General features: G+C 44.2%; 1 protein-coding gene across 3 annotated transcripts in view; it reads right to left on the bottom strand.

The window, feature by feature from the left end:
• The window catches only part of AFAP1 (actin filament associated protein 1), a 407,485-nt gene that overhangs the window by 56,822 nt on the left and 327,851 nt on the right, over nucleotides 1-22,812 (bottom strand). The window contains exons 12-15 of one of the 3 annotated variants that reach the window (XM_078678521.1): nucleotides 12,087-12,204; nucleotides 10,342-10,395; nucleotides 9,179-9,293; nucleotides 7,131-7,295 (exon numbers count right to left, since the gene is read on the bottom strand). In XM_078678521.1, coding sequence (XP_078534647.1) covers nucleotides 7,131-7,295; nucleotides 9,179-9,293; nucleotides 10,342-10,395; nucleotides 12,087-12,204 — 452 coding nt within the window. Of the gene's footprint in view, nucleotides 1-7,130; nucleotides 7,296-9,178; nucleotides 9,294-10,341; nucleotides 10,609-12,086; nucleotides 12,205-22,812 lie in introns of all 3 variants that reach the window. The other 2 variants (XM_078678520.1, XM_078678522.1) reach the window with 2 other exon arrangements.

Consider the following 22,812-nt stretch of genomic DNA (forward strand, 5'->3'; position numbering starts at 1 on the left):
GTCAAGGAGGACCAGCGCCTGTGGTCTACCAGCATCCATACCCTCTCTGAGGGTGTCTAATACTGACACCACCACTGACTCTGTCGAGTGCTTTGACCGAAACCTAGCCTGACATGGAGCCAACCTCCCATTCTCCTCGGCAAAGGAGCTGAGGGCAGATGTAACGTGCCGCTCCAGCACCTTCGCCAGAAAAGGGAGAAGGGAGATGGGACGATAATTAGCCATCACAGAGGGGTCGGCTCCCGGCTTCTTCAGGATGGGGACGATGGAAGCGGCTTTTAGAGATGGAATGACAACCCCTCGGGCCAGTGAATCATTAAGGAAACCCAGAGGGGGCAAAGGGCAGACAGTATAAATCTGCCGTAAGATATGAGCCGGGCATATATCAGACGGAGAGCCGGACTTAATTTTAGGAAGGAGGGACAAGAAGAGTTCTTCGGAGAGAAGGGGGAAAGAATTAAAAGAAGCTGGGACAGGGTGAAGGAGGGGGTCAACAAAAGAAGGTGAAGGAGGGGGAATGTTAGATTTGATTGTCGTGATTTTTTCGACAAAGTAAAGATTCAATGAATCGCAAAGTTTCTGGGATGGAGGGGGTTTGAGTGTGGTCCGGTCGGAGAACGCCAGATCATGGGTAATGGCAAAGATCTCCTTTGGTTGATTCTCGGCCGCTAAGATTTTCGCCGAGAAATATGCTTTCTTGGCCTCAGTGATTTTTTGCTTATAGGTCCCCAGAAGGTGAACGTAGCAGGTCCTGGAATTAGGGGAGTAATCTAGTCTCCATTTGCGTTCAGCCCTTCCAACCATAAGCTTCGATTCCTTCAGCTCGTTGTTGAACCACCGATTGGCGTCTTTAGGGCGCCTAATCGAGGTACGCCGGAGAGGAGCCAAGCAATCGCTTCCTTCCGTAAGCCATGAATCAATGGCTTTGGCTTGGGCTGCGGAATCCAGTCCCGATAGAGGGGGAGAGGAGGCCCGGAGTGCGGTCGAGAGGTCAGACAGGTTGACCTTACCCCAGTTACGAGCCCATGAATTTTTGATGTGGATAGGGGTCTTGGCCAAAAAAAGACTGAGGGAAAACGAAATTATAAAGTGATCAGACCAAGTGCAGGGGACAACGGCCAGTGTAGATAGGGTACAGTTGAGAGACCAGACCTGATCGAGGGTGTGTCCATGAATATGAGTAGGGGCGTGAACAAAAGAAATAAAATTAAGAGAAAGGAGAGTTTCTGAGAATTCCTTGGATGAAACACACTCCTTGGGGTCCGAAGGCCAATAATTGAAGTCCCCGAGGACTAGAGCCGAGGCATAGTTGACCGCCAAAGTGCCAAGTAGGTCTTGAAAGGCCGGGAGAAAGGATGGAGTTGGCTGGGGAGGGCGATAAACTAGCACAATGGCTAAATGGGGGGAAAGGGAGGTAGAGCGGACCACCAGATGGTCGATTCCGCCCAGGGAGGGTGAAGGGAGGACTTGAAATTGGAGATCAGAGCGGGCAATAAGAGCAACGCCTCCACCCGCTTTCCCGCCAGGGCGGTCTGCACGGATGGCATAATAAGTCGAGGGGAGGGCAGCCAGGAGGGAAGGGAGGGAGGCTTCAGTAAACCACGTTTCCGTCAGCAATAGAAGGTCGGGTTTGTCAGTGTCTAAAAGGGTGAAAAGTTCATGGTGATGTTTAATGGCAGATCTTGTATTGAGTAACATAATAGATAAAGGGGGAGAATACGAATCACAGGTGGTAAGTGAGGCAGGGGCCGGCGGTGACGCGTGAGGAGGAGGACAACCAGAAGGACAGGCATGACAAGGGGAGTTGCAGCCCAGCAATGCGACCCGATGAATGGTACGAGGTTCGAGGGGCCAGTGGCCTTGCAATAGGGTCAAGGCAGCGGATGAGTATTGAATGCGAGAGCCAGGGGTGGTGGCCCCTGTCTGCCGCGGACGGGCGCAGACGGGCTTAACTCAGGCGCAACTCCGGCGCACCTACGTCGCGCCCGCTGCGCTCGTCCGCTGCGCTGACGCATGAGGAACGTCTAAATAGGCAGTGACGCGGTGGGGGAGGAGTCGGGAGGGCGGGGTAAGGGTCGTGACTTAAAAATTAAAGATTGCCGTTCGCCGCTCTTGATCAGCGGGACGGTGAAGATTACACAACCAAACTGCTAGCAATCAGCAGAGCACAGCAGATTCACAAATTTAAAAGAGCCAAAGTGTGGTTCCAGCGCTCAGCGCGAAGCCCTCCGCCCTCTGCCACAGGGCTTAGACAGCGCGCGAGGGGAATGGGCAGAGCCTAAGTAGGCAGTGACGCGGTGGGGGAGGAGTCGGGAGGGTGGGGTAAGGGTCGTGACTTAAAAATTAAAGATTGCCGTTCGCCGCTCTTGATCAGCGGGACGGTGAAGATTACACAACCAAACTGCTAGCAATCAGCAGAGCACAGCAGATTCACAAATTTAAAAGAGCCAAAGTGTGGTTCCAGCGCTCAGCGCGAAGCCCTCCGCCCTCTGCCACAGGGCTTAGACAGCGCGCGAGGGGAATGGGCAGAGCCTAAGTAGGCAGTGACGCGGTGGGGGAGGAGTCGGGAGGGCGAGGTAAGGGTCGTGACTTAAAAATTAAAGATTGCCGTTCGCCGCTCTTGATCAGCGGGACGGTGAAGATTACACAACCAAACTGCTAGCAATCAGCAGAGCACAGCAGATTCACAAATTTAAAAGAGCCAAAGTGTGGTTCCAGCGCTCAGCGCGAAGCCCTCCGCCCTCTGCCACAGGGCTTAGACAGCGCGCGAGGGGAATGGGCAGAGCCTAAGTAGGCAGTGACGCGGTGGGGGAGGAGTCGGGAGGGCGGGGTAAGGGTCGTGACTTAAAAATTAAAGATTGCCGTTCGCCGCTCTTGATCAGCGGGACGGTGAAGATTACACAACCAAACTGCTAGCAATCAGCAGAGCACAGCAGATTCACAAATTTAAAAGAGCCAAAGTGTGGTTCCAGCGCTCAGCGCGAAGCCCTCCGCCCTCTGCCACAGGGCTTAGACAGCGCGCGAGGGGAATGGGCAGAGCCTAAGTAGGCAGTGACGCGGTGGGGGAGGAGTCGGGAGGGCGGGGTAAGGGTCGTGACTTAAAAATTAAAGATTGCCGTTCGCCGCTCTTGATCAGCGGGACGGTGAAGATTACACAACCAAACAGCTAGCAATCAGCAGAGCACAGCAGATTCACAAATTTAAAAGAGCCAAAGTGTGGTTCCAGCGCTCAGCGCGAAGCCCTCCGCCCTCTGCCACAGTAGTTAGCGGGAGTCCGCAGAGGGCGACGCTGCCATATTCTATTCGAGGGATGACTAGTGCTTGTACTGCGGTTTGGAAGTCATTGGCTGGGAGGAATGGTTTGAGTTTCCTCAGGGTATTGATTTGGAAATTCGCTCCCTTAGTTGCCTTGTTGATGTGTTGCTGCATGTTGAGATTGGTGTCGAGGGTTATGCCTAGAGATTTTGCTGAATCCACGATGGTGGGTTGGACATTCAGTGCAGTTAGGTGTTTGAGCCAACTTTGAGTGGTGGAGATCTTAGCTGGAGGTGAGATCAGAAGGAACTCTGTTTTCAGAGCATTGAGTTTGAGATGATTATCGGCCAGCCAAGATTGGGTGCTTCTGATCGTTGAGTTCAGGAGCAAGATGTCTTTGGGGGATTGTAATTTGAGGTAAAGTTGGGTGTCATCGGCATACATGTGAAAGTGTAAGTTAGCTGCCTGTAGCAAGGTGGTGAGAGGTTCCATCACTAGGTTGAACAGAGTTGGATATAGTGAGGATCCTTGGGGGACGCCCAGCGTTACAGGTATTGGAGAGGACATCAGGTTGTTGCTCTTGAATTTCTGCGACCTGTTGTGAAGAAAGGAAGTGAACCACTCGAGAACAGTTCCAGATAATCCCATTCTAGTGCTTAGTAGTTCGAGTAAGTTCTCATGTTTAACGGTGTCGAATGCTGAAGAGAGATCAAGAAGGATGAGAAGGCAGGTGTTGTTTTGGTCTAGCATTTGAAGTGCGTCGTCAATTATGTGGGTCATAGCAGTTTCTGTACTATGTCCTGCTCGGAAGCCTGATTGATGAGGATTGAGGAGATCAAATTGTTCAATGTGTTTAGTCAATTGTAGTTGTACGCATTTTTCCAGCAGTTTGGCGAGAGTGGGGATATTAGTGATGGGACGGTAATTGTTCAGATCAGAGGGGTCGGCTGTAGGTTTCTTTAGTAAGGGAGTGACTTGTCCAACTTTGAGGGAGTCAGGTATGGTTCCTTGTTGAACAGAGACGTTGATAATTCTAGTCCAGAGTGGGAGAAGCAAAGGGGCAAAGTCTTTTACAGCGTTAGCAGGAAGGGGATCTGTGAGGTGATTGGATGGTTTCAAGGTGCTGAGCAGTTTGCCAATTTCCTCTTCAGAGTATGTGCCAAAGGATGACCATGTAGCATTGTTTTTTGGTTCAATGGGTGCAATGCATTGAGGTTTGGAGTAGAGGCTTGCGTCCGCGAGGAGATCGCTCTTTATGTTGTCAGTTTTTTGGATAAAGAAAGCGGAGAAGTCTTCACAGGAGGGAGCTTCGCGCACAGTGCTGAGCTGTTGGGGTTGTTCCTTGGATTGAGTTTTGATTAGCTCAAACAATTTTCTTGGACGGTTTGGTTACTGCTTGGGGCCACTGTAGCTCATAATGCCTCTGGAGAATATTGATGGTAGACCACTGATGCTCATACCGGTCTGGGCACAGTCCTAAGCCTCAAAGAGGAAAGTAGACTGTACTAGGCATGGAACAACTTCAGAGGTGTAGTAACAGGAATACATAATGATAGCTTGTTTTTTATATAGTGTATAGTACCACATTTCACCCAATTATAAGCACCGTAAATAATAGGCGATACTATTACCGATTTTATGTGCTCTCAGTTCGCAGAACTTGAAAGGATGAAAGGCTGAGCCAGCCTTGCTGGGACTCCAAGGCACGGTCTACAGATCCCTAAATAGGTCAGTGGCAAATTGCTTTACCACTGAGCCATCGTGCCAAGCAAACCTGAATTTATCACCAACGAGCTGTGGGTAGTTAATTTAATCAATTGACTTCCATATGGCTTCAGCTACTTTTACAGTTTCTGGTATAAATTAAGACAATCAGCTACCCCAAACCAAAAACGATGAAACAAGGCCTTAGAAGTCCGAATTGTCCTAGTTTACATTTTTTTTTTATTCATAGTGTCAAAACTGAACTCAGTCTCACATAAGAGGAAGTAAAAGTCAGATCCAGGTAGACTACAAACATAGAAACAGCCACATGCACATACTGAAAACATGGCAGCTATGTGTATTTTTCCCTTTCTTTGGAATTTGTGTATGCCTCCTCCTACTGCCAAGATGTTTTGTTCTAAAAAGTTGAATACGGGCAAACCGTTTCAATATGTGTATAAGTTATTGCAACACTGGTAGCCCTCATCAAGTATTTGGTCAAATGATCCATTGCTAATCAAGTATAAACGATAAAAACGGCTATGCCATGATCAAACAGGCAGTTTGGAGTATTTTCCCCATAAAGGAACAAATAATAAAAAAGAAAGAAAAGGAAAGAAAAAGAAAAAAAGGTTAAACAAATCAGACATCTGAAGATCATTAGAAAAAGGGTGAAAAGTGAAAGGGAATAATGTGTTGCCATGCATTGTGCTGAGTGGGAGACGTCTGTGATTAAGTAACAACAAAATTAAGGGAGTGCTGAAGCCTAGTTTACTGAAGTTGGACTTCTGAAAGAGAAACATTATTATATTCCATTTTGCTTTGACTTCAAATACAAACCAGAACTTTCACTTAATCCACCATGAGACAGAAAGAACATGACCACTTTAAATAGAAATGTTGTATTGTGCACATGGCACAATTAGAAACACAGAACCATGCTCACAAAACTGGCCCAGGGCAAGAGTCTGCTAACGGACAGCACACACACGGCAAATAAAAAAATTAATAGAATTGAAATTGTAACGCAACATATGCTTTACAATATCACTCAGATACTGAATCTGTGAAACACGCTTTTTTAAAAGAGATTTTATTTTTATTAAATTTGTTTCAGGCAACTCTTTAGACGTTAGTTCTTCATTTCCCCATCAAGGGTCACGGTAACAAGCACACTCGCCTGCATCTGTTTCAAATTCAGAGAAATTAAAAGGTTTAGAGATCTGAATAAACCACATGAGAATGACAAAGGACATTCAGTTCCTGGGCAGAAATTTCGGTATGAAGGTCCACCTTATTTGTTTATTAAGCATCTGTAACATTTAGAACTGAAACTTGAAACACATGCCAATATATAGTGTACAGGAATATCACAACTGTATATAATCAACACATATTTACTAACTCTTTGAGAGATTTAGTATATGGCATACTAGTTTAGGTGTCTTCAATGACTAGCTCTCGAGCAACTGGTAGCTCTCCAGCTAACTAACTATCGGTCCTGTGAGCATCCCTGCCTTCTAAAAGTGAAGCTTTTACTTGTCAGAATATATAATATATGAGCAACAATATTGAAACGTGTTTATTTGAGACAAAACTGATGTTTTTATATGTAAAACAAATGATGGAATTTCCAAAATATATTTAAAGCTGCTATTTGAGTGATAAATCATGGGGCGTTGGGGAAACTTGTTGCTAATATCATTACATTGGTGCCAATGACATTGCAGCTATGGCAGATATGCATTATGAATTTAGCATTGTTCACATTACTGCTGGCAACGATACCTGATGCACTGAGGTGATCACTGCTGGTAAACCTACATTGTGTGACCGCTAATGTAATTGTGTCTGACGTGGTCAATGTTACAACACAAAAAATATGAGTAGCTCAGGATGATTTTCACTGAACATAAGTAGCTCTTACTAAGGTGTTGGAGACCCATGTTTTAGACCATGGTGAAGTAAATTATAGGTGCCCTAGGGACTCCCTGCGTTGCCCATTTACACGCTCTAATACCCATCAATGAATGGTTATGATATTCTTTATGTACAGACCATCTAGAACGTGGCAAGAAGAGGTGGAGAGAACCTCACAGATGGAAGTTAATGAACCTCTTCTATACTGAACACAAGTAAAACAGCTTAGAGAGCGTAAGAGGGTTCCATACCAGTGTTGACTTCAATGGCAGCTCGGATGTCCTTCCTTTCTTTCCTGAGTTGAGCCAGCCTGTTCCGCAAGGCTTCTTTTTTCTTTAACAACTCCTCCTCTTTTGCCTGCAACATTTTTGCATCTGCTTCTACACGGTTCTTTCCATATTTGTACTGCTCCGCGTCTATCAAAAGTAAACAAGAAGCTTAATGTCCATTGCAAAGTCAACATCACTTATTCTAGACCGAGTATTTGAAAGTTGCAAATCGAAGAGGATCATGTGAATTCAATATTCGTTCTTAAGAGGACTTCACTACCTTCTGGCGATGTGTGGTCAGAAAAGTCAACTCAATGATCTGGGTAAACTGTTTTAATTTATTTTAGATGTGTGTTTTGGCACCTCGGTTTCATCTTGGCAAAACAGATGTTTTCAATGCGCATACATATAGAATTACATGTGGTTAGCTTGGATGTTTTCCACAGAGGGGTTCTGAGTGACCACAAATAGACAATAAGAGCAGAGCTCGAGTTGTCTTTGAGACACTCAACACCGAGGTGAACACCATCTTGGATTTTCACTATTAAGCAACTATAATGTTATCTTCTCTATGGCCCACTATAATCATCTGCATACGTTTTCAGATACTATGCAGTGACAGAAGTGTTGTAAAGGGGCAGCAGGAAAAAACATGGCCTCTCCTGCCTGTTGAAAAGGAAAACAAAACTGGCCTGATACCACCCACCCCACCAGCCTCTAAACCTTTCTTCTCTTCCCTTTTCTCCTGATATGCTCTGTTTTGTCAACACTGCACTGACAGGCTCTGTGTGAACCCTGCCAGAGCAGCCTAAAACTCCTTTATGACTTTTAAAGAGTGGGTAAGAGCTTTTGGTAAACACTGTTGCAACATCATAGCAGTGAGTTACCATATTCAGAAGCTGGCATTCACATTAGTGGGGCTCGGTGAGAGCCATGCATAACACAACGGATTACTATACTGGTTACAAAAGACAATGAAATCTGCAACAGAGATCATTCAGGAATAAAGACTGCATACAGAGATTACCTTTAATGGGTTACACCATGGGCAAAAATCTCCATGTGTACAAGTCTAGCAGAATGTACTCTGCCGCAATCATTGGGCAATGCATGATCCATTAGCAGAGATGAGCATTTTCACATCAATATTATACGGATCTATACAAAAACTTAAATATTTTATAAACAGCTCAGATATAAATGATACACTTACAAAAATCTGAAACGGGATCGTAGAGTTTCAAAACGAATTACTTCCACTTAGGTGCAACTACACCTATTCATCAATTCATAATGGATTACCACATGCAAACTCATTAAGTAATTAATGTCTCGAGTAATATTAGATTCCACTTTACAAATGGATTTTCTTATATAAACGATGGCCACAAACTGCCCCTTACATTAGTGCTAATCTACTACAATTATTCATGCCAGGGCAGCAAGAAAAACATCCGGTGCAAAAAGAGAATAATATTTTTCGCTTGTTGATTAAATAGGAGATGGTAGAAATTCCAAAGCACAGCTGAAATAATTGTGGTGGTATTACGGTAGGTTTGCCAACAAAAACCTAATTTCGTGAGGTTCATCACAATTTGAGCTTAAACCAGTAATGGCAATACAAAAATAGTGTAATACACAGTTGTTGGAATAGCTGAAGTAAACAAATATGTATGTCTCTCCCATTACATTGCTTTGCTCACAAACTAAGACTACCCATCATTTTTCAAGATTTTAGAGAAAAAAACAGGTAACGTGATGCAAGAATATTCAAAGTAATGTGCCCAAAGACATAAAATAAAATAATGAAAAGACCTATTAACTAAGCTAATAAGAAAACAGGAAACTTCTAAGTACCGTTGTATTTAGAAGCCTGTTTGAATAATCTGATGTCTAAATCGGGTGACAACCAACTATCCATATGAATACAACAAACTGGTTATAGATTAATCTAAGGTATAAGCATCATATATTGGTAACAGACAATGGTTCTACTACAAGTGGACTTGACAGGGAGCAGGCACACTTACTTGAAGCTGTACGTTTCACATTTACAGGTGCAATAGGTTTTCTTTGGGGAGTGTTCGTAACTCTTCCTTTCGTCGTCACTCCATTGGACATTGCAGGTGGTTTCTTGCCTTTAAACTATGTGTAAGAGAAGTGTAAAAAAAAGTACTTTACCATTAGTATTCACCTCAACTTTACTAGTTTGGAAATCAATGGCTATTTATTTCCAATTTCTTTTTCAAGGTCGACTTAAATGAAGTCTGCTTTAAAGAAGGTGTGAGGTGATCAGTGAGTGCTGCAAGCTAGACTGGAGTAGCTCCATTCCACCTTAACCTTGTACATAAACATGCAAGACTAAAAGTCTACAAGTTGATAACACAAATACGATGGAATGCAAAACTACCGAAAGACAGAACATCGACTCATAAGGACATGAGTTATGATGAAATCCTCTGATGCAATCTAAAAAGGGCAGGTGTTGCAGCTTGATCAGTGTTCACATGCCTCTTCCAAAAGAGGATCATTGGCAGTACCATCAGAAGCATAAAAGTATTATCTGGCAGAATTTCAGAAGAAGTCCCTGACTTGAGGTACTGGATCTTGTGGTGTACAAGTTTTTCCAAGAACTTTGTTTAACGAAAAATGAGTATGCATAAACTACGACTAATGTTTTGTGGTTTTCTTTACCTGTATTCTTAATAGTTTGTTGCAAATTACAGTTGCGGTCAGGACAAAGTGGTATATCTTATCAGTGATGTTTTACCAAATAAATGTCGGATATATTTCAGTCGAAATTTAGGTGAGAGACAATCTTAGTTTTGCCTTCACCAATTATACAGACATACGTGGGGCTAACTACATCTTAATAAGCAGTAGGACCTTCAAGCTAATGGTCCAAGCCAGCTGTTTTCGACTGTATGTACCAGAAATATTTTGCATGTTTCTAAAGAGCCATCCCTTGATAATGTTTGTAACATGGACTTTCCGAAATAAAGCAAAGACCGTACTTTTGTGGGCGTAGGACAAGATAGGTAATAAGCCCTTTAAATTCTTTACCATTTACTAGCAGAATTACCACTGGCAAAAAGGCAACATTTGCTTAGATTTCAATATGAAAAACACACAATGAAATGAGGAAACAGAATAAAGATACGTTGAGCAGAAATTAATCTATTAAACATTGTACCTGAGACTGGAGCCCGACAGACGCCCTCCCCACAGCAGAGGTGTTAGTGACAGACTGTGCAGAAGACAGATTGGAGGAGACAGGAGATTTGTAATGGTTAGAAGACAGTTTGTCAGTGGAAAACCTATTAGCTTTTCGGTCAGCCGGAGGATAGCGCGCAAAGATTTTCGGAGACGGCAAGTTATCGTACAGGCCTGCATTATCATAAAGCACGTCTTCGCCCGCGAGTCTGTTAAGCGAAGCAGGAAGGCTGTCTTCATGGTCCCACTGCAATACACACACTTTTACTGTTAGCATCAAGTCCATGCACAAGCAGAGCAGAAGGTTAGAATCAGCAAATCAAAGCATGGAAGACATTTATCCAATCAAATGTATCACCACCCTCATACAGCACCCAAGATTATCACACCTGATTGTATTGTGTGAGAGCTAATCATGATTAATTAAAGACCATTTCTGAAAAACATTTAGAGACCAAAACAAATTCGGAGTTAAGGTATGGAGTTTTGCAAATGTAAAAAAAGAAGAATAGGCTTCATGGCATGTCAACTGAGTCATAAGGAAAAATGGATTTGTGCTGAAATGGGCACAAACTAAACTTGTGCCCCCTTTTTGCACGTCCACACATTAGGAATAAAGCACAAATACAGCTTATTAACATAGGCATTTGAGATGGCATTTGGCTGTACAGGCCAATGCATAGTAAGAATAATGGGTGTATAACACAACTGAATAGCTGCAATCCCGTTTCAGCACGTTCAATGCCATTTTCAACCTTCATTGGTAAATCAGTTCTATGCATTAAGTTTTCAAACCATTACATAAAAAACACAAGTATCTAACCACTATTTCGGATTATGATTTTCTGGTATGCAAAGGGTAATTATCATTGTTCTAGAAGAAGGCCCTCTGAACTGGGAAAAACACAGCCCCCTCTCAGTCCTTCCAGAAAAGCCAAAATAAAAAAACTAAAAAAACTACAGACATGCAATGTGTATAATTTAGATGAAAGTGCTGCAGGGTGTATAATATGGATGAAATCGCATCTCAAGAAGAACACGAGAAGGATGTATTCTATGCTCTGAACAGAAGAAAATGCAGAGGGCTGGTGTTTTAAGTCTGGATAGCTAGTTTGAGGAAAGGTAATCTAAGCATGTCTGACAACTCTGCTAAGTACATGGCACGCATGTTTTGAAGCTGCTGATGGCAGCAGATCTGCACTGAAAAAGGGCCAAGCGAAAACTGACCCAGAAACCCAAAGTCACTAGACACGAAGAAGCACACATGAACTGTTCGGAGATTGAAAGCCAATACCATAGTTATCAGCTGGTAAAGCAGCAGTATCTGCAGAGCAACTTTGGGGTGCCAAGGAAAGGTCCTGGTTACTTACATAGGTCTCTAAGACTTAAAACCCAGTGGAATCGTGCACAACAAGGTGCCAGTTACAGAAGTCCATATGTACTTATTCCACATGTGTTTGTAGGCATCAAGAGTATTACTTCTTTGCAAAAGAGTTAATTTAGAGTGAACAGGGTTCATCCAATTATTGACCTCTTGAAAACAAGGACTCTTGAGCAGAAGAGGCTGAGAGGATCTAAAGAGCCTTTTCATTGTGAAATCTTAAATTGTGTAATCACAGGCATGAAGAAGATGAAGAAATATTATCTTGGAGAAATAAAAAGCATTACAGCTGAAAGGTGTTCAACACAAATAAAACATGCAAGACATAAAAATAGTTTTCTTACGAGTCCATTTATGCAAGGGACGTCATCGTAATGAAGTGCCGTTCCGCTAGGACAAGCATAGCCATTCGTAGGGGCTTCTCGATAAGGATACGTGGACACAACCCTTCTGTTCATAAAACTAAAGCAAATAGAGAAACAAAACTTAGTATTAGAACATTTTAACAGTATTGCGTATTTTGTTAAATTGCACAGATTACAATGGGAGGTAAAAGCAATCTGTATATAATTTTGTGTTACATTGGTTACCTCATTAACCATCCGACTTGCACAGTATTTTGACATACAATGCACTATCCTTTATAAAATGTCAATAATTCAGTGAAAATATTTTTTAAAAGTTATGGTTATAAGGAAACAGCTTAATAGACACAGGAAACTCTGTCACTGCACACTAATGATCAGAATGTCCAGTTCTAGATCTGGGTACTTAAGGCCGCCACGTTTGCCCCATGCAACGTCAACAGTTACTAGCATGAGCTGTAGTAAACACAATGTTTCTATGCTTATAGGATGTTATATTTTAGGAGAGTAGGGTCTGCTATCCTATGGTCACCCCAAATTTTTGCTTTTTGCTTCACTGGTTTATGACTTAATGTGGCTGTGGGCCTGCTAATCAGACCCACAGCCTGCTGTTCTCTCTCTAAATTGTTACCCATGTACTTTAGGTGCATAACGAAATTGGAACTGGTTCACCTTATTGGCCACTGTAACAGTGTACCCAGGTACCCAGGGCATAGGTGCTTCCAAGGCCTACCAGGGGCTGCAGCATGTATTGTGCCACCCCTGGCCTGGCCTCCATATTTGACACAACTGGCTGATCACTCAGCTGGGGTAAGTCGGTGTAACCACCCCTTACTTAGGTGTAGTATGCCTATACCTAACCTAAAATGGACACATATGTTCCTATCAGTCACTCCTATGGAAGGCCTCATCAATCCTGGAGGCAGAGTGCTTGGAAATATGTGAGATGGTGCTCTGGCATGAGCTGAGCCTGTCTGCAGCTTTCGGAACCATGTCCTTTAGCTGTTTCATGATATTGCCATACCATATACTCTTAAGTGCATTATGAACCTCGCGGTTAAATGCTATCTTGGGTTTGGCTTTATCAAAACATGTCGAGTAAGGTGTCATACGAATTGGAATACTACCCCCTCGCCAGTTCTGGCGACGTGGGTAGCATTCCACCCTTCTAGAGGGACACGACATGTACCTAGCCTGAACCCCGGTTAAAGTTAAATAGAGCCTCAGCATCACAAAATGGATGCTGCCACCACAGACACAAGTCTGACCTCCTGCTGCTGGGAGTCCTTCCAGCGAGGGCAGCTTGGACAAAGGGTTTCCTGCCTGGGGAGGTGCTAGCACCACTCCAGACAGGATTTTGTGTATTAGGTAGGACAGGGCTGAATAGAATCAGACATGCCTGGGGCACACAAGGTGTCCCTGTGCATAGGCCAGTTCAAACCGGTGCTGGGGCTTTCCAGCCCCAGTCCTGGCGCGAAACTGGACAAAGGAAAGGGGGTGTAACCACCCCCCTTCCTGGTTCCACCCAGAGGAGGGACCTAGTAGGTGATCCGGCCCCCCAGATTCGAATAAGAGTGGGAGATGTGTCCTGAGACTTCAGATCATCCTGAATCAACTTGAAATACAGAAGAAGACTGGACTTCGACATTCTGCTGCACAGAAGACGGAAGATAATCTCCCTTGTGGCCAAGGAGTGACCACCCTGTGAACACAGGCACCAACCAGCAACTCGACGTCTGCTTTGCCGCCGCCTCCCGCCGGAGCCCGAGCCCAGAGCCTGACAAGACCCAGACTCCCAGACTTCTCACAGCCCGATCCACAGTCCCTGCAAAGAAGGGACCCGTGGAGGCACCGAGAGACGTGGGACCGGACCTCTTGAAAGACCCCCGAGAAGCTGACTGCGCAGCACCTGAGGCACCCTCGATGCTGTGCTTTGGGGTTTGAGAAGCCCCAACCTCGAGCAGCCCTTGCACCGAAGATCAGCCCCCCAGCATCTCCACGATCTGCGTGGGGCCCTTTTGCACCGTGCCACTCGACGCGCCATCCCGGCCACTTGCCACACGGCTAGCGGCCATCTTGGCGATGAAAACGACGAACTACAACGCTGATCTGGTTGCTCCAGATTGGCCCTTGCTCCCCTGAAATGGAGCACCCGCTCTGACCTTGCTGGTCCGAGTGACAAGCGTGAATCACTTCCTGCGTGGCTTGCTTTAGCCAAGGCCTGTTTGCTCCAATCAAGTTGCCGACACTGCCATCAGCGAGAGCCTACGTGGGACAGCTCGTGACCGACTCCTGGACCTCTTCGTGTCCACGTTGCTGCAGAGACAATCTTCACGACATCACCTGTTTGCACCCGACATCGCCTGGTTCCCTCCTGGTTCCACGGTAGTCACTGGCTAGTGACTTTGAACATTGTCCCCTCTGCTTTCAGGTCTTCACCTCTTCAGATCCACCCTTGGATCCACCGGAACTCTTCACATCGAGCCGCCTGCAGCATCGTCAGCTCCAAGCACCATCGACCTGCGTGACGAAACCCGACACTACTTCGACCCTGTGCACCCGCTTCCTGTGGGTAAGGTAACTCAGCAACGCCAGTGTTCCCACACTGGTATACACCTCTAGTGTCTGTGTCTAAAGTTTCATCCTTCTAGGTCACTCGGAAGGTTCCTTAATAACTAACTTTGTAACTTTTACGCACCTTTGACATTGCATTGGTAAAGCGTGCACTTTCCGCACTGCACCCGAGTCCCGCGGGCCTTTCCCGACTTCTTCACTGCTAGTCCCGAACAGCTCCAGCGATTCCCCAGGCCCTAGGCCTCTTTACTTTCCCCATAGTGGTTCTTATACCACTATTTTAGTATATGGTTTAGGTGGCCCCTAGGGCTCATCCATAATTGTGCAACTTTTGTGTATTTAAACTGTGTTTTGTTTTAACGCATTTGCTTCTGTGCTCATAAAGAGTATCAGGGATATTGTAGAAATAAATCTATATATATTTTCAATATATATCTGTGTGGTGTCCTTTCATTTGGTATTCAAGGGATTGTGTATGGTAAAACAGCTTGCTTCACATGCCTTTACAGAGTTTAGCCTAAGACTGCTTAGTCCATGCTACCCCTAGGATAGCTTGTCTATAAGGTTGACTTTACAACCTGCACCATAAGGGTTGCTTGGCATGATACAAGGTGATCACTAGAACTAGTGAGCATCATATACCAGGCCAACTTCTCACATATATGACCTAATAAACTGAAAACGCATGATAATTTTAAGTTGGTACTTGATCTGATATATATATATATATATATATATATATATATATCATATATAGAAACACACACGCACACTCTTAAATAAGAGCAAGCACCAAGTATTTTTAATAGGAGCTCACCAGAAGTGCTGCCAAAGGACGGGGTTGTCCAATATCAAGGATGCCTAGTTTTGACTCCACCCCACAACTCTTTCCATCCACTTCTTCACACTACCCGTCTTCATCTCATCTTTGCAGGCTCCTTGTCATCCCTGGTTCGTCCCATTGCCATTCAGTTAGGGTGACCAGGCGTCCTGGATTTGCCCAGACAGTCCCAGTTTTTCGCCAGTTGTTCCGGCAAATTTCAAGAAATTAAACTCATGTCCCGGTGTTTAGAGAGGGTCAGCTATAAACTCCTGGAGGTATTTTTTTAAGTTTTGCAAAGCAGGGATAGTTAGTTGCTGTTATAAGAAGTCAATTTAATTAACCAGCATGCTACTGGCTTTAAAAATAGCATTTTACGTTCTTACTGCCTCTTCTGTAATTATCTGTTGAGGATCAATGTCTTTTTGTGCGCTGTGTGGAAGTAAAATTGTAGTCCTTCTACTATTTTTGGGAAATGTCCCGGTTTTTGGCTTTAAAATTCTGGTCACCCTACATTTAGTTCCTATCTTTCCTTTGCCCCACGGTTCTCCCTTTTCTGGCTTTCTCTTGCCTTATCAAAGTCAGTTGACGAAAAATAAGGCCCAGGCCCAGAAATGATGCAAGACTGCTTTTATTTAGTTTTTGTTCTCTAAAAACAAACATCTCATCAGTCAAATGTAATCTAATATCTAGTCCTACTCTATTGTAAGCCTATGTATCTAAAACGGGGGAATCTTACTAATTCAAACTCAATTTTATTGGGTCTTCTAAATGGTATACAATGAGGGAATGATTTTGGTTCTTAAAAACGTAGAGGAACTGATGAGTAGAAAACAGTGTAGTTGGATTACGAGAAGATAACTGAAGAGAGATGTAATACTATGAGCTACTCCAGCAACACATCACATCGCCAATCAGCTCCTAAAACTATGAAGATGCAGTTAAAAAAGGCAGTATTAGTCGCTTAATCAACCCTCGGATAATCTGAGAGAGAAGCAATTCTGGAGGGACATGGTGAAAGTAAAGGTATTACCTCACCCACCCTTGTCTGCCTTGTTATCAACAAGTTCATATTCAGGCCCAACAAGATTTAATGAAGAAAGAGCAGAACAGCATAATGTCCAAAGATCCTTATAGTATCCTTTAGGTAGGCTGTTAGGCCAGGATATTGCATAATCAATACAACTCCTTCCTTTGCCCTCTTACTAATAGCAAACACTTAGTCTCACGCACACAATAAGGGGGTAAGGAAATGCCTTTTTTTGTATGGTCACTCCCATGTTTTTGGACTGCTGATGTTGGTTTGGACTCAGAATGCAATGAGGCTGCTAACGAGACCTCAGTGCCAATGCCCGACACGAAAACATGTATTTTACACTGGCCGTACGCAACTGCCATAGGCTAACTTAACTGGTGCCCAGGGCATTTAAGTTAGCAAGTCATCCCAGTGATTGAAGCACTGGTTGTGCCATCCTAGGAGTCACACAGGTAAAATCAATGCACCATTTCAGACTAGAAGAGCAGTTTTAAACTGCTAGCCTAACTTTGCCATTAAAAGCAATGGCAAAGCCTAATCTCCCTCTGCAATATGTGTGTGTCACCCAAATTAAAGGCCTACCTAGCCCTAAGGCAGAGTGTAGTATATTTCATGGGCAGAACAAGAATTTTACATGTTCTGGCAGTACAAACACAAAACTTATGTTTTTACTGTGGAAAGACTTGGTCGCTTCATTGGCGAGTTCAGGATTACATGCTTATTCCTTTGGCTGTGCTAACTCCTCAACGGTGCAACCAAAATTGATAATTCAACATGTCAAACAACTTGTTACATTAAGCCCGATTTCATTCTCAAGTCAAAATTAATGTAACAGGTTGAGGACTGCAACTATTACCTTCAATCTCCTGTGCCCTTAACAGTTGCACAGGAAGCCTGTCCATAAAATAGCTTTCTTCTCTCCTGGGGAGACATGCTAACAACTCCCAGGAAAGGAAACAACAGTAGCCTGCATGGGAGAGAAGTGTTACCTCCCTCCTACAGGAAGCCACAAGGGTGTTGGCCCAAAAGGCGGGCTTCAAAGGAAAAGCCACATTTGAAGGTCAAATGGGTAACACTTGGAAGAGGGGCTGCTCCATCGCCTAAGCAGACAGTCTGGCACTAGGGAAAGGGAAAATGAAACCAGTTACCAAACTGGTTTTCCAGGGGCATTAGCCCCCTTGGTAGCCACACCTCTACGTTGGGATAGGGAGCTCTGCACTTCGTGAAAGGGGGTTCTGCCATTTTGGAAGGGGGCACAAAGGTGCATCCTGGGATAGCCAGATGCCACACTTCTCAGGAAATGGTCATCCGGAAGGAGGGAGTGAGGGAGGGAACCTAGTGGCTCACTGGCTACCAATTGCATCCTGGCCCGAGGGTATTTCTTGAGCATGATAAGGGCACTCCAGGCACACCAAACCAGATCTTGAGTGGACTGGAAGGATCGAAAAAGCACTGCTCTGCTGCACTGTGGAACCGGCAGCGAGAGGCTACACTGGCATGGACTACCCCTGCTGAAATTGGTGGCTAGCAAAGGAGAAGGGAATGTGCCTGCTGTTCACTGCTTGTGGAGAAGGCATCTTCAGAGCCAAGCCGAAGCAAGAGACTCCAAGGGTCAGGTGGTTAACCTCCTGTTCACAAGCACAGGACCACAACAGCTAAAGAAGTCTGCTAGAGCAAGTTGGTAGCCCAAAGTCTTAACATCACCGCCACCAGCCACTGTGCAGCCCTAGGGACCAGGAACTGATGCTCAAAGTTGCACCAGAGTTCACTGACCCATGAAGAGTCGAAGTGCAGCTTAACCACCCAAAAGATTTGGCTGTGACCGTGATACCGGGTGACTGGTAGTCCAGTGGTGAACTGACTTCTACCAGAATCAAGAGGACTTCGAGGGACATCAACCCTTTGACGAGGCCCATGTCACCTCCTTCGTGGACCGAGTAGCAGCTGCAGAAAGACTCCAGTCGACTGCATCTCATACACCGCATTCTTGAACATCTTGAGCATCCTGTATCCCTAGCACAGGACCACTTTCATAGGAGACCACAGAAAGGGATAAAAAATGTCTGGAACTGACGGAAGACTGCTTGACCTGCTGAGGTAACTGTTTCTGAGGACCTTGCTGGTCCCCCTCATGGGCAGAGATGGTCACCCAAAGTAACTCTGACTGCAGCGTAACTAGCCAAATGTTTTTGCTCAAAATGTTTATGTGCCAAATTTGTTAAAATAGCCAATGCTTGTTCACAGTTGAGTGAAATATTCCGACTTACTGTACCATGTAAATTCTACATCTCCAGAATCCTCCATTTATAAAAAAATAATGGTGTCAGATTTCCTGAATGTCTCGTCGATTTCTTCTTCAATTGTTTGATTAGGTTTGAATGTTTTATACTTGTTGATTTGTGTTAGCCTTGCTGCTCAGAACCACAGCTACCCAGGGTTGAGCTAGAGGGTTTAACAAACAAAGCCCACCGGTCTTAAAGGGTTTGGTAAGTGTATTAACAGTTAGTTAGCACAACCACGCATTCAAATACACCCCATTTCCTCGTAATGGGTAGCTGGTCTACATGAACTTTTGTGGCTGTCATTATGTGTTGGAACTTACTAACATCAATACAGAGTCCCAGTATGTGGGTGTTAGCAATGAAAGGAAGCTTATGGGATTGGAATGCTGAAACTGCTACTGGCGACTATTCTCTACTTATTCTTATGCTTGGCTCAATTCAAATTTCAATACTCCAGCAGACAAAATAAACTCCTCCTACAATAACACCTTTCTCCAAAATCTGGGTCATACAAGGCCATTTATGAATCTATGACACATCCCCTCCTCCTCCCCACCTCCCCACCCTATTTGGACAACTTCACAGGAAAATGTAACAGTTTTCATTCATGGTTACTGGGTACTTCTTGTAACCGCATGGATCTTAGCATTGTGCACTGACGGAGACCCAAGCATATCTTCCTGCACTTCCCACGACACACCTGACATTGCCCTTATTCGGTGCTCCGTTACCACCCCCACCTCCCCCATAGTGGCACCATATGGCTTTGTTTTGCTAATGCATGCATGCTCATTGTTCGCCTCTACTGCCGTATAAAAAGTGCTCCGACACCCCTTGGGGTCTGGTTCACACTACATTAGAACTGCAAATAAATAAATATTGCTGAGCAGAGAATTCAGTGTGCGTGTTGAGTGTTTAAGCAAGGTGGGGCATCGCAATAAGAAGATAGAACTGATTACTTAATCGAGCAAGTATCCGAATTCGAGATTGAGCTGTTCACCAAAGTGGCTCCCATTACAGATTGGTCTGTGTCTCACATAAGCATTCTGTTTAGAATGCACCACAGTATTCACAGAAATGGAACTAGATGACACCCTTCACTGATCGAATTTCCATGTCTTTCTGTCAAAGTAAATATATGAGTATGGCGCGACAATCACCTTGGGGAGTCATGCCCTCTCCATCCACATACTGGGACTACCTTATTGATACACAACGGAATTATTATTTTAGCAGCACCAACAGATAGATGTTTAGGCCTGGCGCGACCAGCGTCCTGCATGCAAAACCATATGCCAGTAGCGGCCTCAGCATCCACTATTGGTAGGCGGGCACAGGTTAATGATGGCATAGACAGCCTTTGCTTGTCCAGAGAGACCATTGCATGCTGCAGGTGCTATATGCTGTACTTATATCAGGATGATTATCGAGTACTTTATGCTATGTACTACTATAAAACTCAATAAAGATGGGTTGAAGAAAAGCCTTGGACAGGACTTTCTTCCCAGCAAACAAACTCCCCATTCCCTTCATCACTATAAAGCATCCCTGATCTCACTTCTCACTCGGGATCTATGAATCAATTTCTGAGCACTCCTTCCTAAACATCTCTTGAAGTCCGAAATAAAAGTCCTAAATTAAAAGATCTGGTTCATACACATATCCAATTTACACTCAAGGCCTCCAACAATGGTGGGAGATCTGCTACATCAAGTTTACCAAGGAGTCAACATAGAAGATGCAACCTAGCTATTTATAGGTTACTACTTAACAAAGATTTTACAAAATAAGCTGCCGAACGCAATGTTAACTGAACCTAAAGTTGCATTTTATAATCCACAGTTGAACTTTAATTCAGAAGCAGCTTTGTCAGTTGCACAGCTCTCGGGGAGATGGAAATTAAAAACCATCAACATGAATCACTTCCTTGTGAAACAGATTAGTGGCCTCAAACCAACCCCCAGCACTGTGCACACTGCAGTCACAATAGCATCCGCATTTAAAACAATCTAATTGGCGCCGAGCACTCCGCCTGCCAAGTGGAACAGCACCTTGGGGCACATTTACCTTTAGCAGAAAAAGAGGTAATTGCATCAGCCGCAGAAAAGATTGATCTCGACTCATAAATAATTGATGAAACAGGACAACTGCATTTGATTTCTGAGAGGGAGTGGATTGTTTTTCAGTTCCATTTGTGAAAGGCCGTCACACACATTAGCAGAAAACCAAACCGCATTTTACTTTGGAACAAAAGTGCAGGTCAAATCAGTTTGCTGTAATGAAAGATGTCACGTAGCCAGGTCACCTAAATTATAAGAGTATTTATTAAAGATGTTATCTCTTAGTTACAGGTAAATAGGTAAACGCCCCACCAGCAGCAACATCCTTGGTGCTCAGCCCACTCTCTCCATCTCACATTCATTCCACCCAGGCACTCGTCAACATTCCATTCCATCACATTACACTCACACTGGCTGAGCAGCAAAGAACTGGGAAACATGGAGAGGATGGATAGGAAGAGCCACAGGTTACAGTACGTCTCCTCCCCTTTGAGAAACAATTGGAAATACCAACAGACCAACCCCATAATATTCAACCTAATAAATCATTAATTGCAAAAGATGGAAGTAAATGATCAATCAGCCTTTTAAACATCTGACTCATAAATAATCGAAACAGGTATATCCTCTACAGGACTTCAGGAATTAATATGCCCCCTACTACACACAGTTATTCTTTACCTTTAAGGGAGGACACACGCAGAATCACTAGGGTGCAACACATAACCCCTATACTACTTCTTATCTCCCTTAGGAAGATCACTTCGCAAACTAGAGTGCAACCCACACACTCACCCTATACTGCAACACACAAACCTAACAGGACCACATAAACATATCACCGCCATCGATCAGTGTGGCAAAACGCATGCAACATTTACCTTGTACTTCATAAGGCTCCAAGACATTACATTGCACGCTACAAGGCATATTCCAGGCATTAAAATGCAGGCTATAAGACATACTCCCCCGTTCTGCATACACCTGGCAGGACCAGGAGTACATAGCCATACACCCCTCCTCCTTCTGCATAAACAGGACTGGAGGTAAATATATTCAACATGACACTACACACTCCACCCAGACTTCAAAGTCAAAATTACGAATAAGACTAACATACAACCTCATAAAACATTCCTAAAATTCCACATGGCATTGAGAATTCAGCCCAACATACACAGCACAATATACACAGGCCACAAATCCAGAAGAGCAATGACAAACTTAGGCAGCAAACTCAGCATGGCATTGACAAAATACTAAACCTAAACATTCAGCATTGCATCACCGAGATAATGCGTAACCTTCCACAAAGCAACGAAAATAAGACTTTAGCATACCGTATACAGAACAGCATCAAAATACTTGACAGCATATCTAAAGAACACCTTAAAAATACTCCCTGTGTCAGGTAAATCATCCTTCACCTCAGTGAGCGACTCCTAACCCGAACACATCGCAATTTGTATGAAGATACACAATCACAGAGTACCGTTTTGTTTCTCGCTTTAAGTGAAGCCAAAATACACCTTACTTGAATGCTTACAGTACTCAAGATGGTACAGAAATACAATCGGAAAGATGCTTAATAACCTTCCACCGACGTGCCCTCACACCAGCCTGAGCAGCACGCTTCAGCATTCGATATGTATGCAACCAACCACACACTTCCCAATCAGTGCATCCAATCACTAGGCTGCTATGATGAGCCAACAGTGTTCCTCATAACAAAGTGCAATATTTCACAATTCACCACTGTAAATCCCCTGTTGGTGTGCACATACATCCTAGTGTTTTTCCTCCTGTATGCCATAACCACTTCCTGGTGTTTAAACCAATGCAAAACTGCTGATCACATTCTACTTCTTCAGTGAAGTGGTCTCTCACTGCTGCACAGCCCAGCAATCATGGCCTCCCTGAACGCTGCACCCAA

The sequence above is a fragment of the Lissotriton helveticus genome, chromosome 2_2, assembly GCF_964261635.1.
Source record: "Lissotriton helveticus chromosome 2_2, aLisHel1.1, whole genome shotgun sequence".
Taxonomy (NCBI): Eukaryota; Metazoa; Chordata; class Amphibia; order Caudata; family Salamandridae; genus Lissotriton; species Lissotriton helveticus.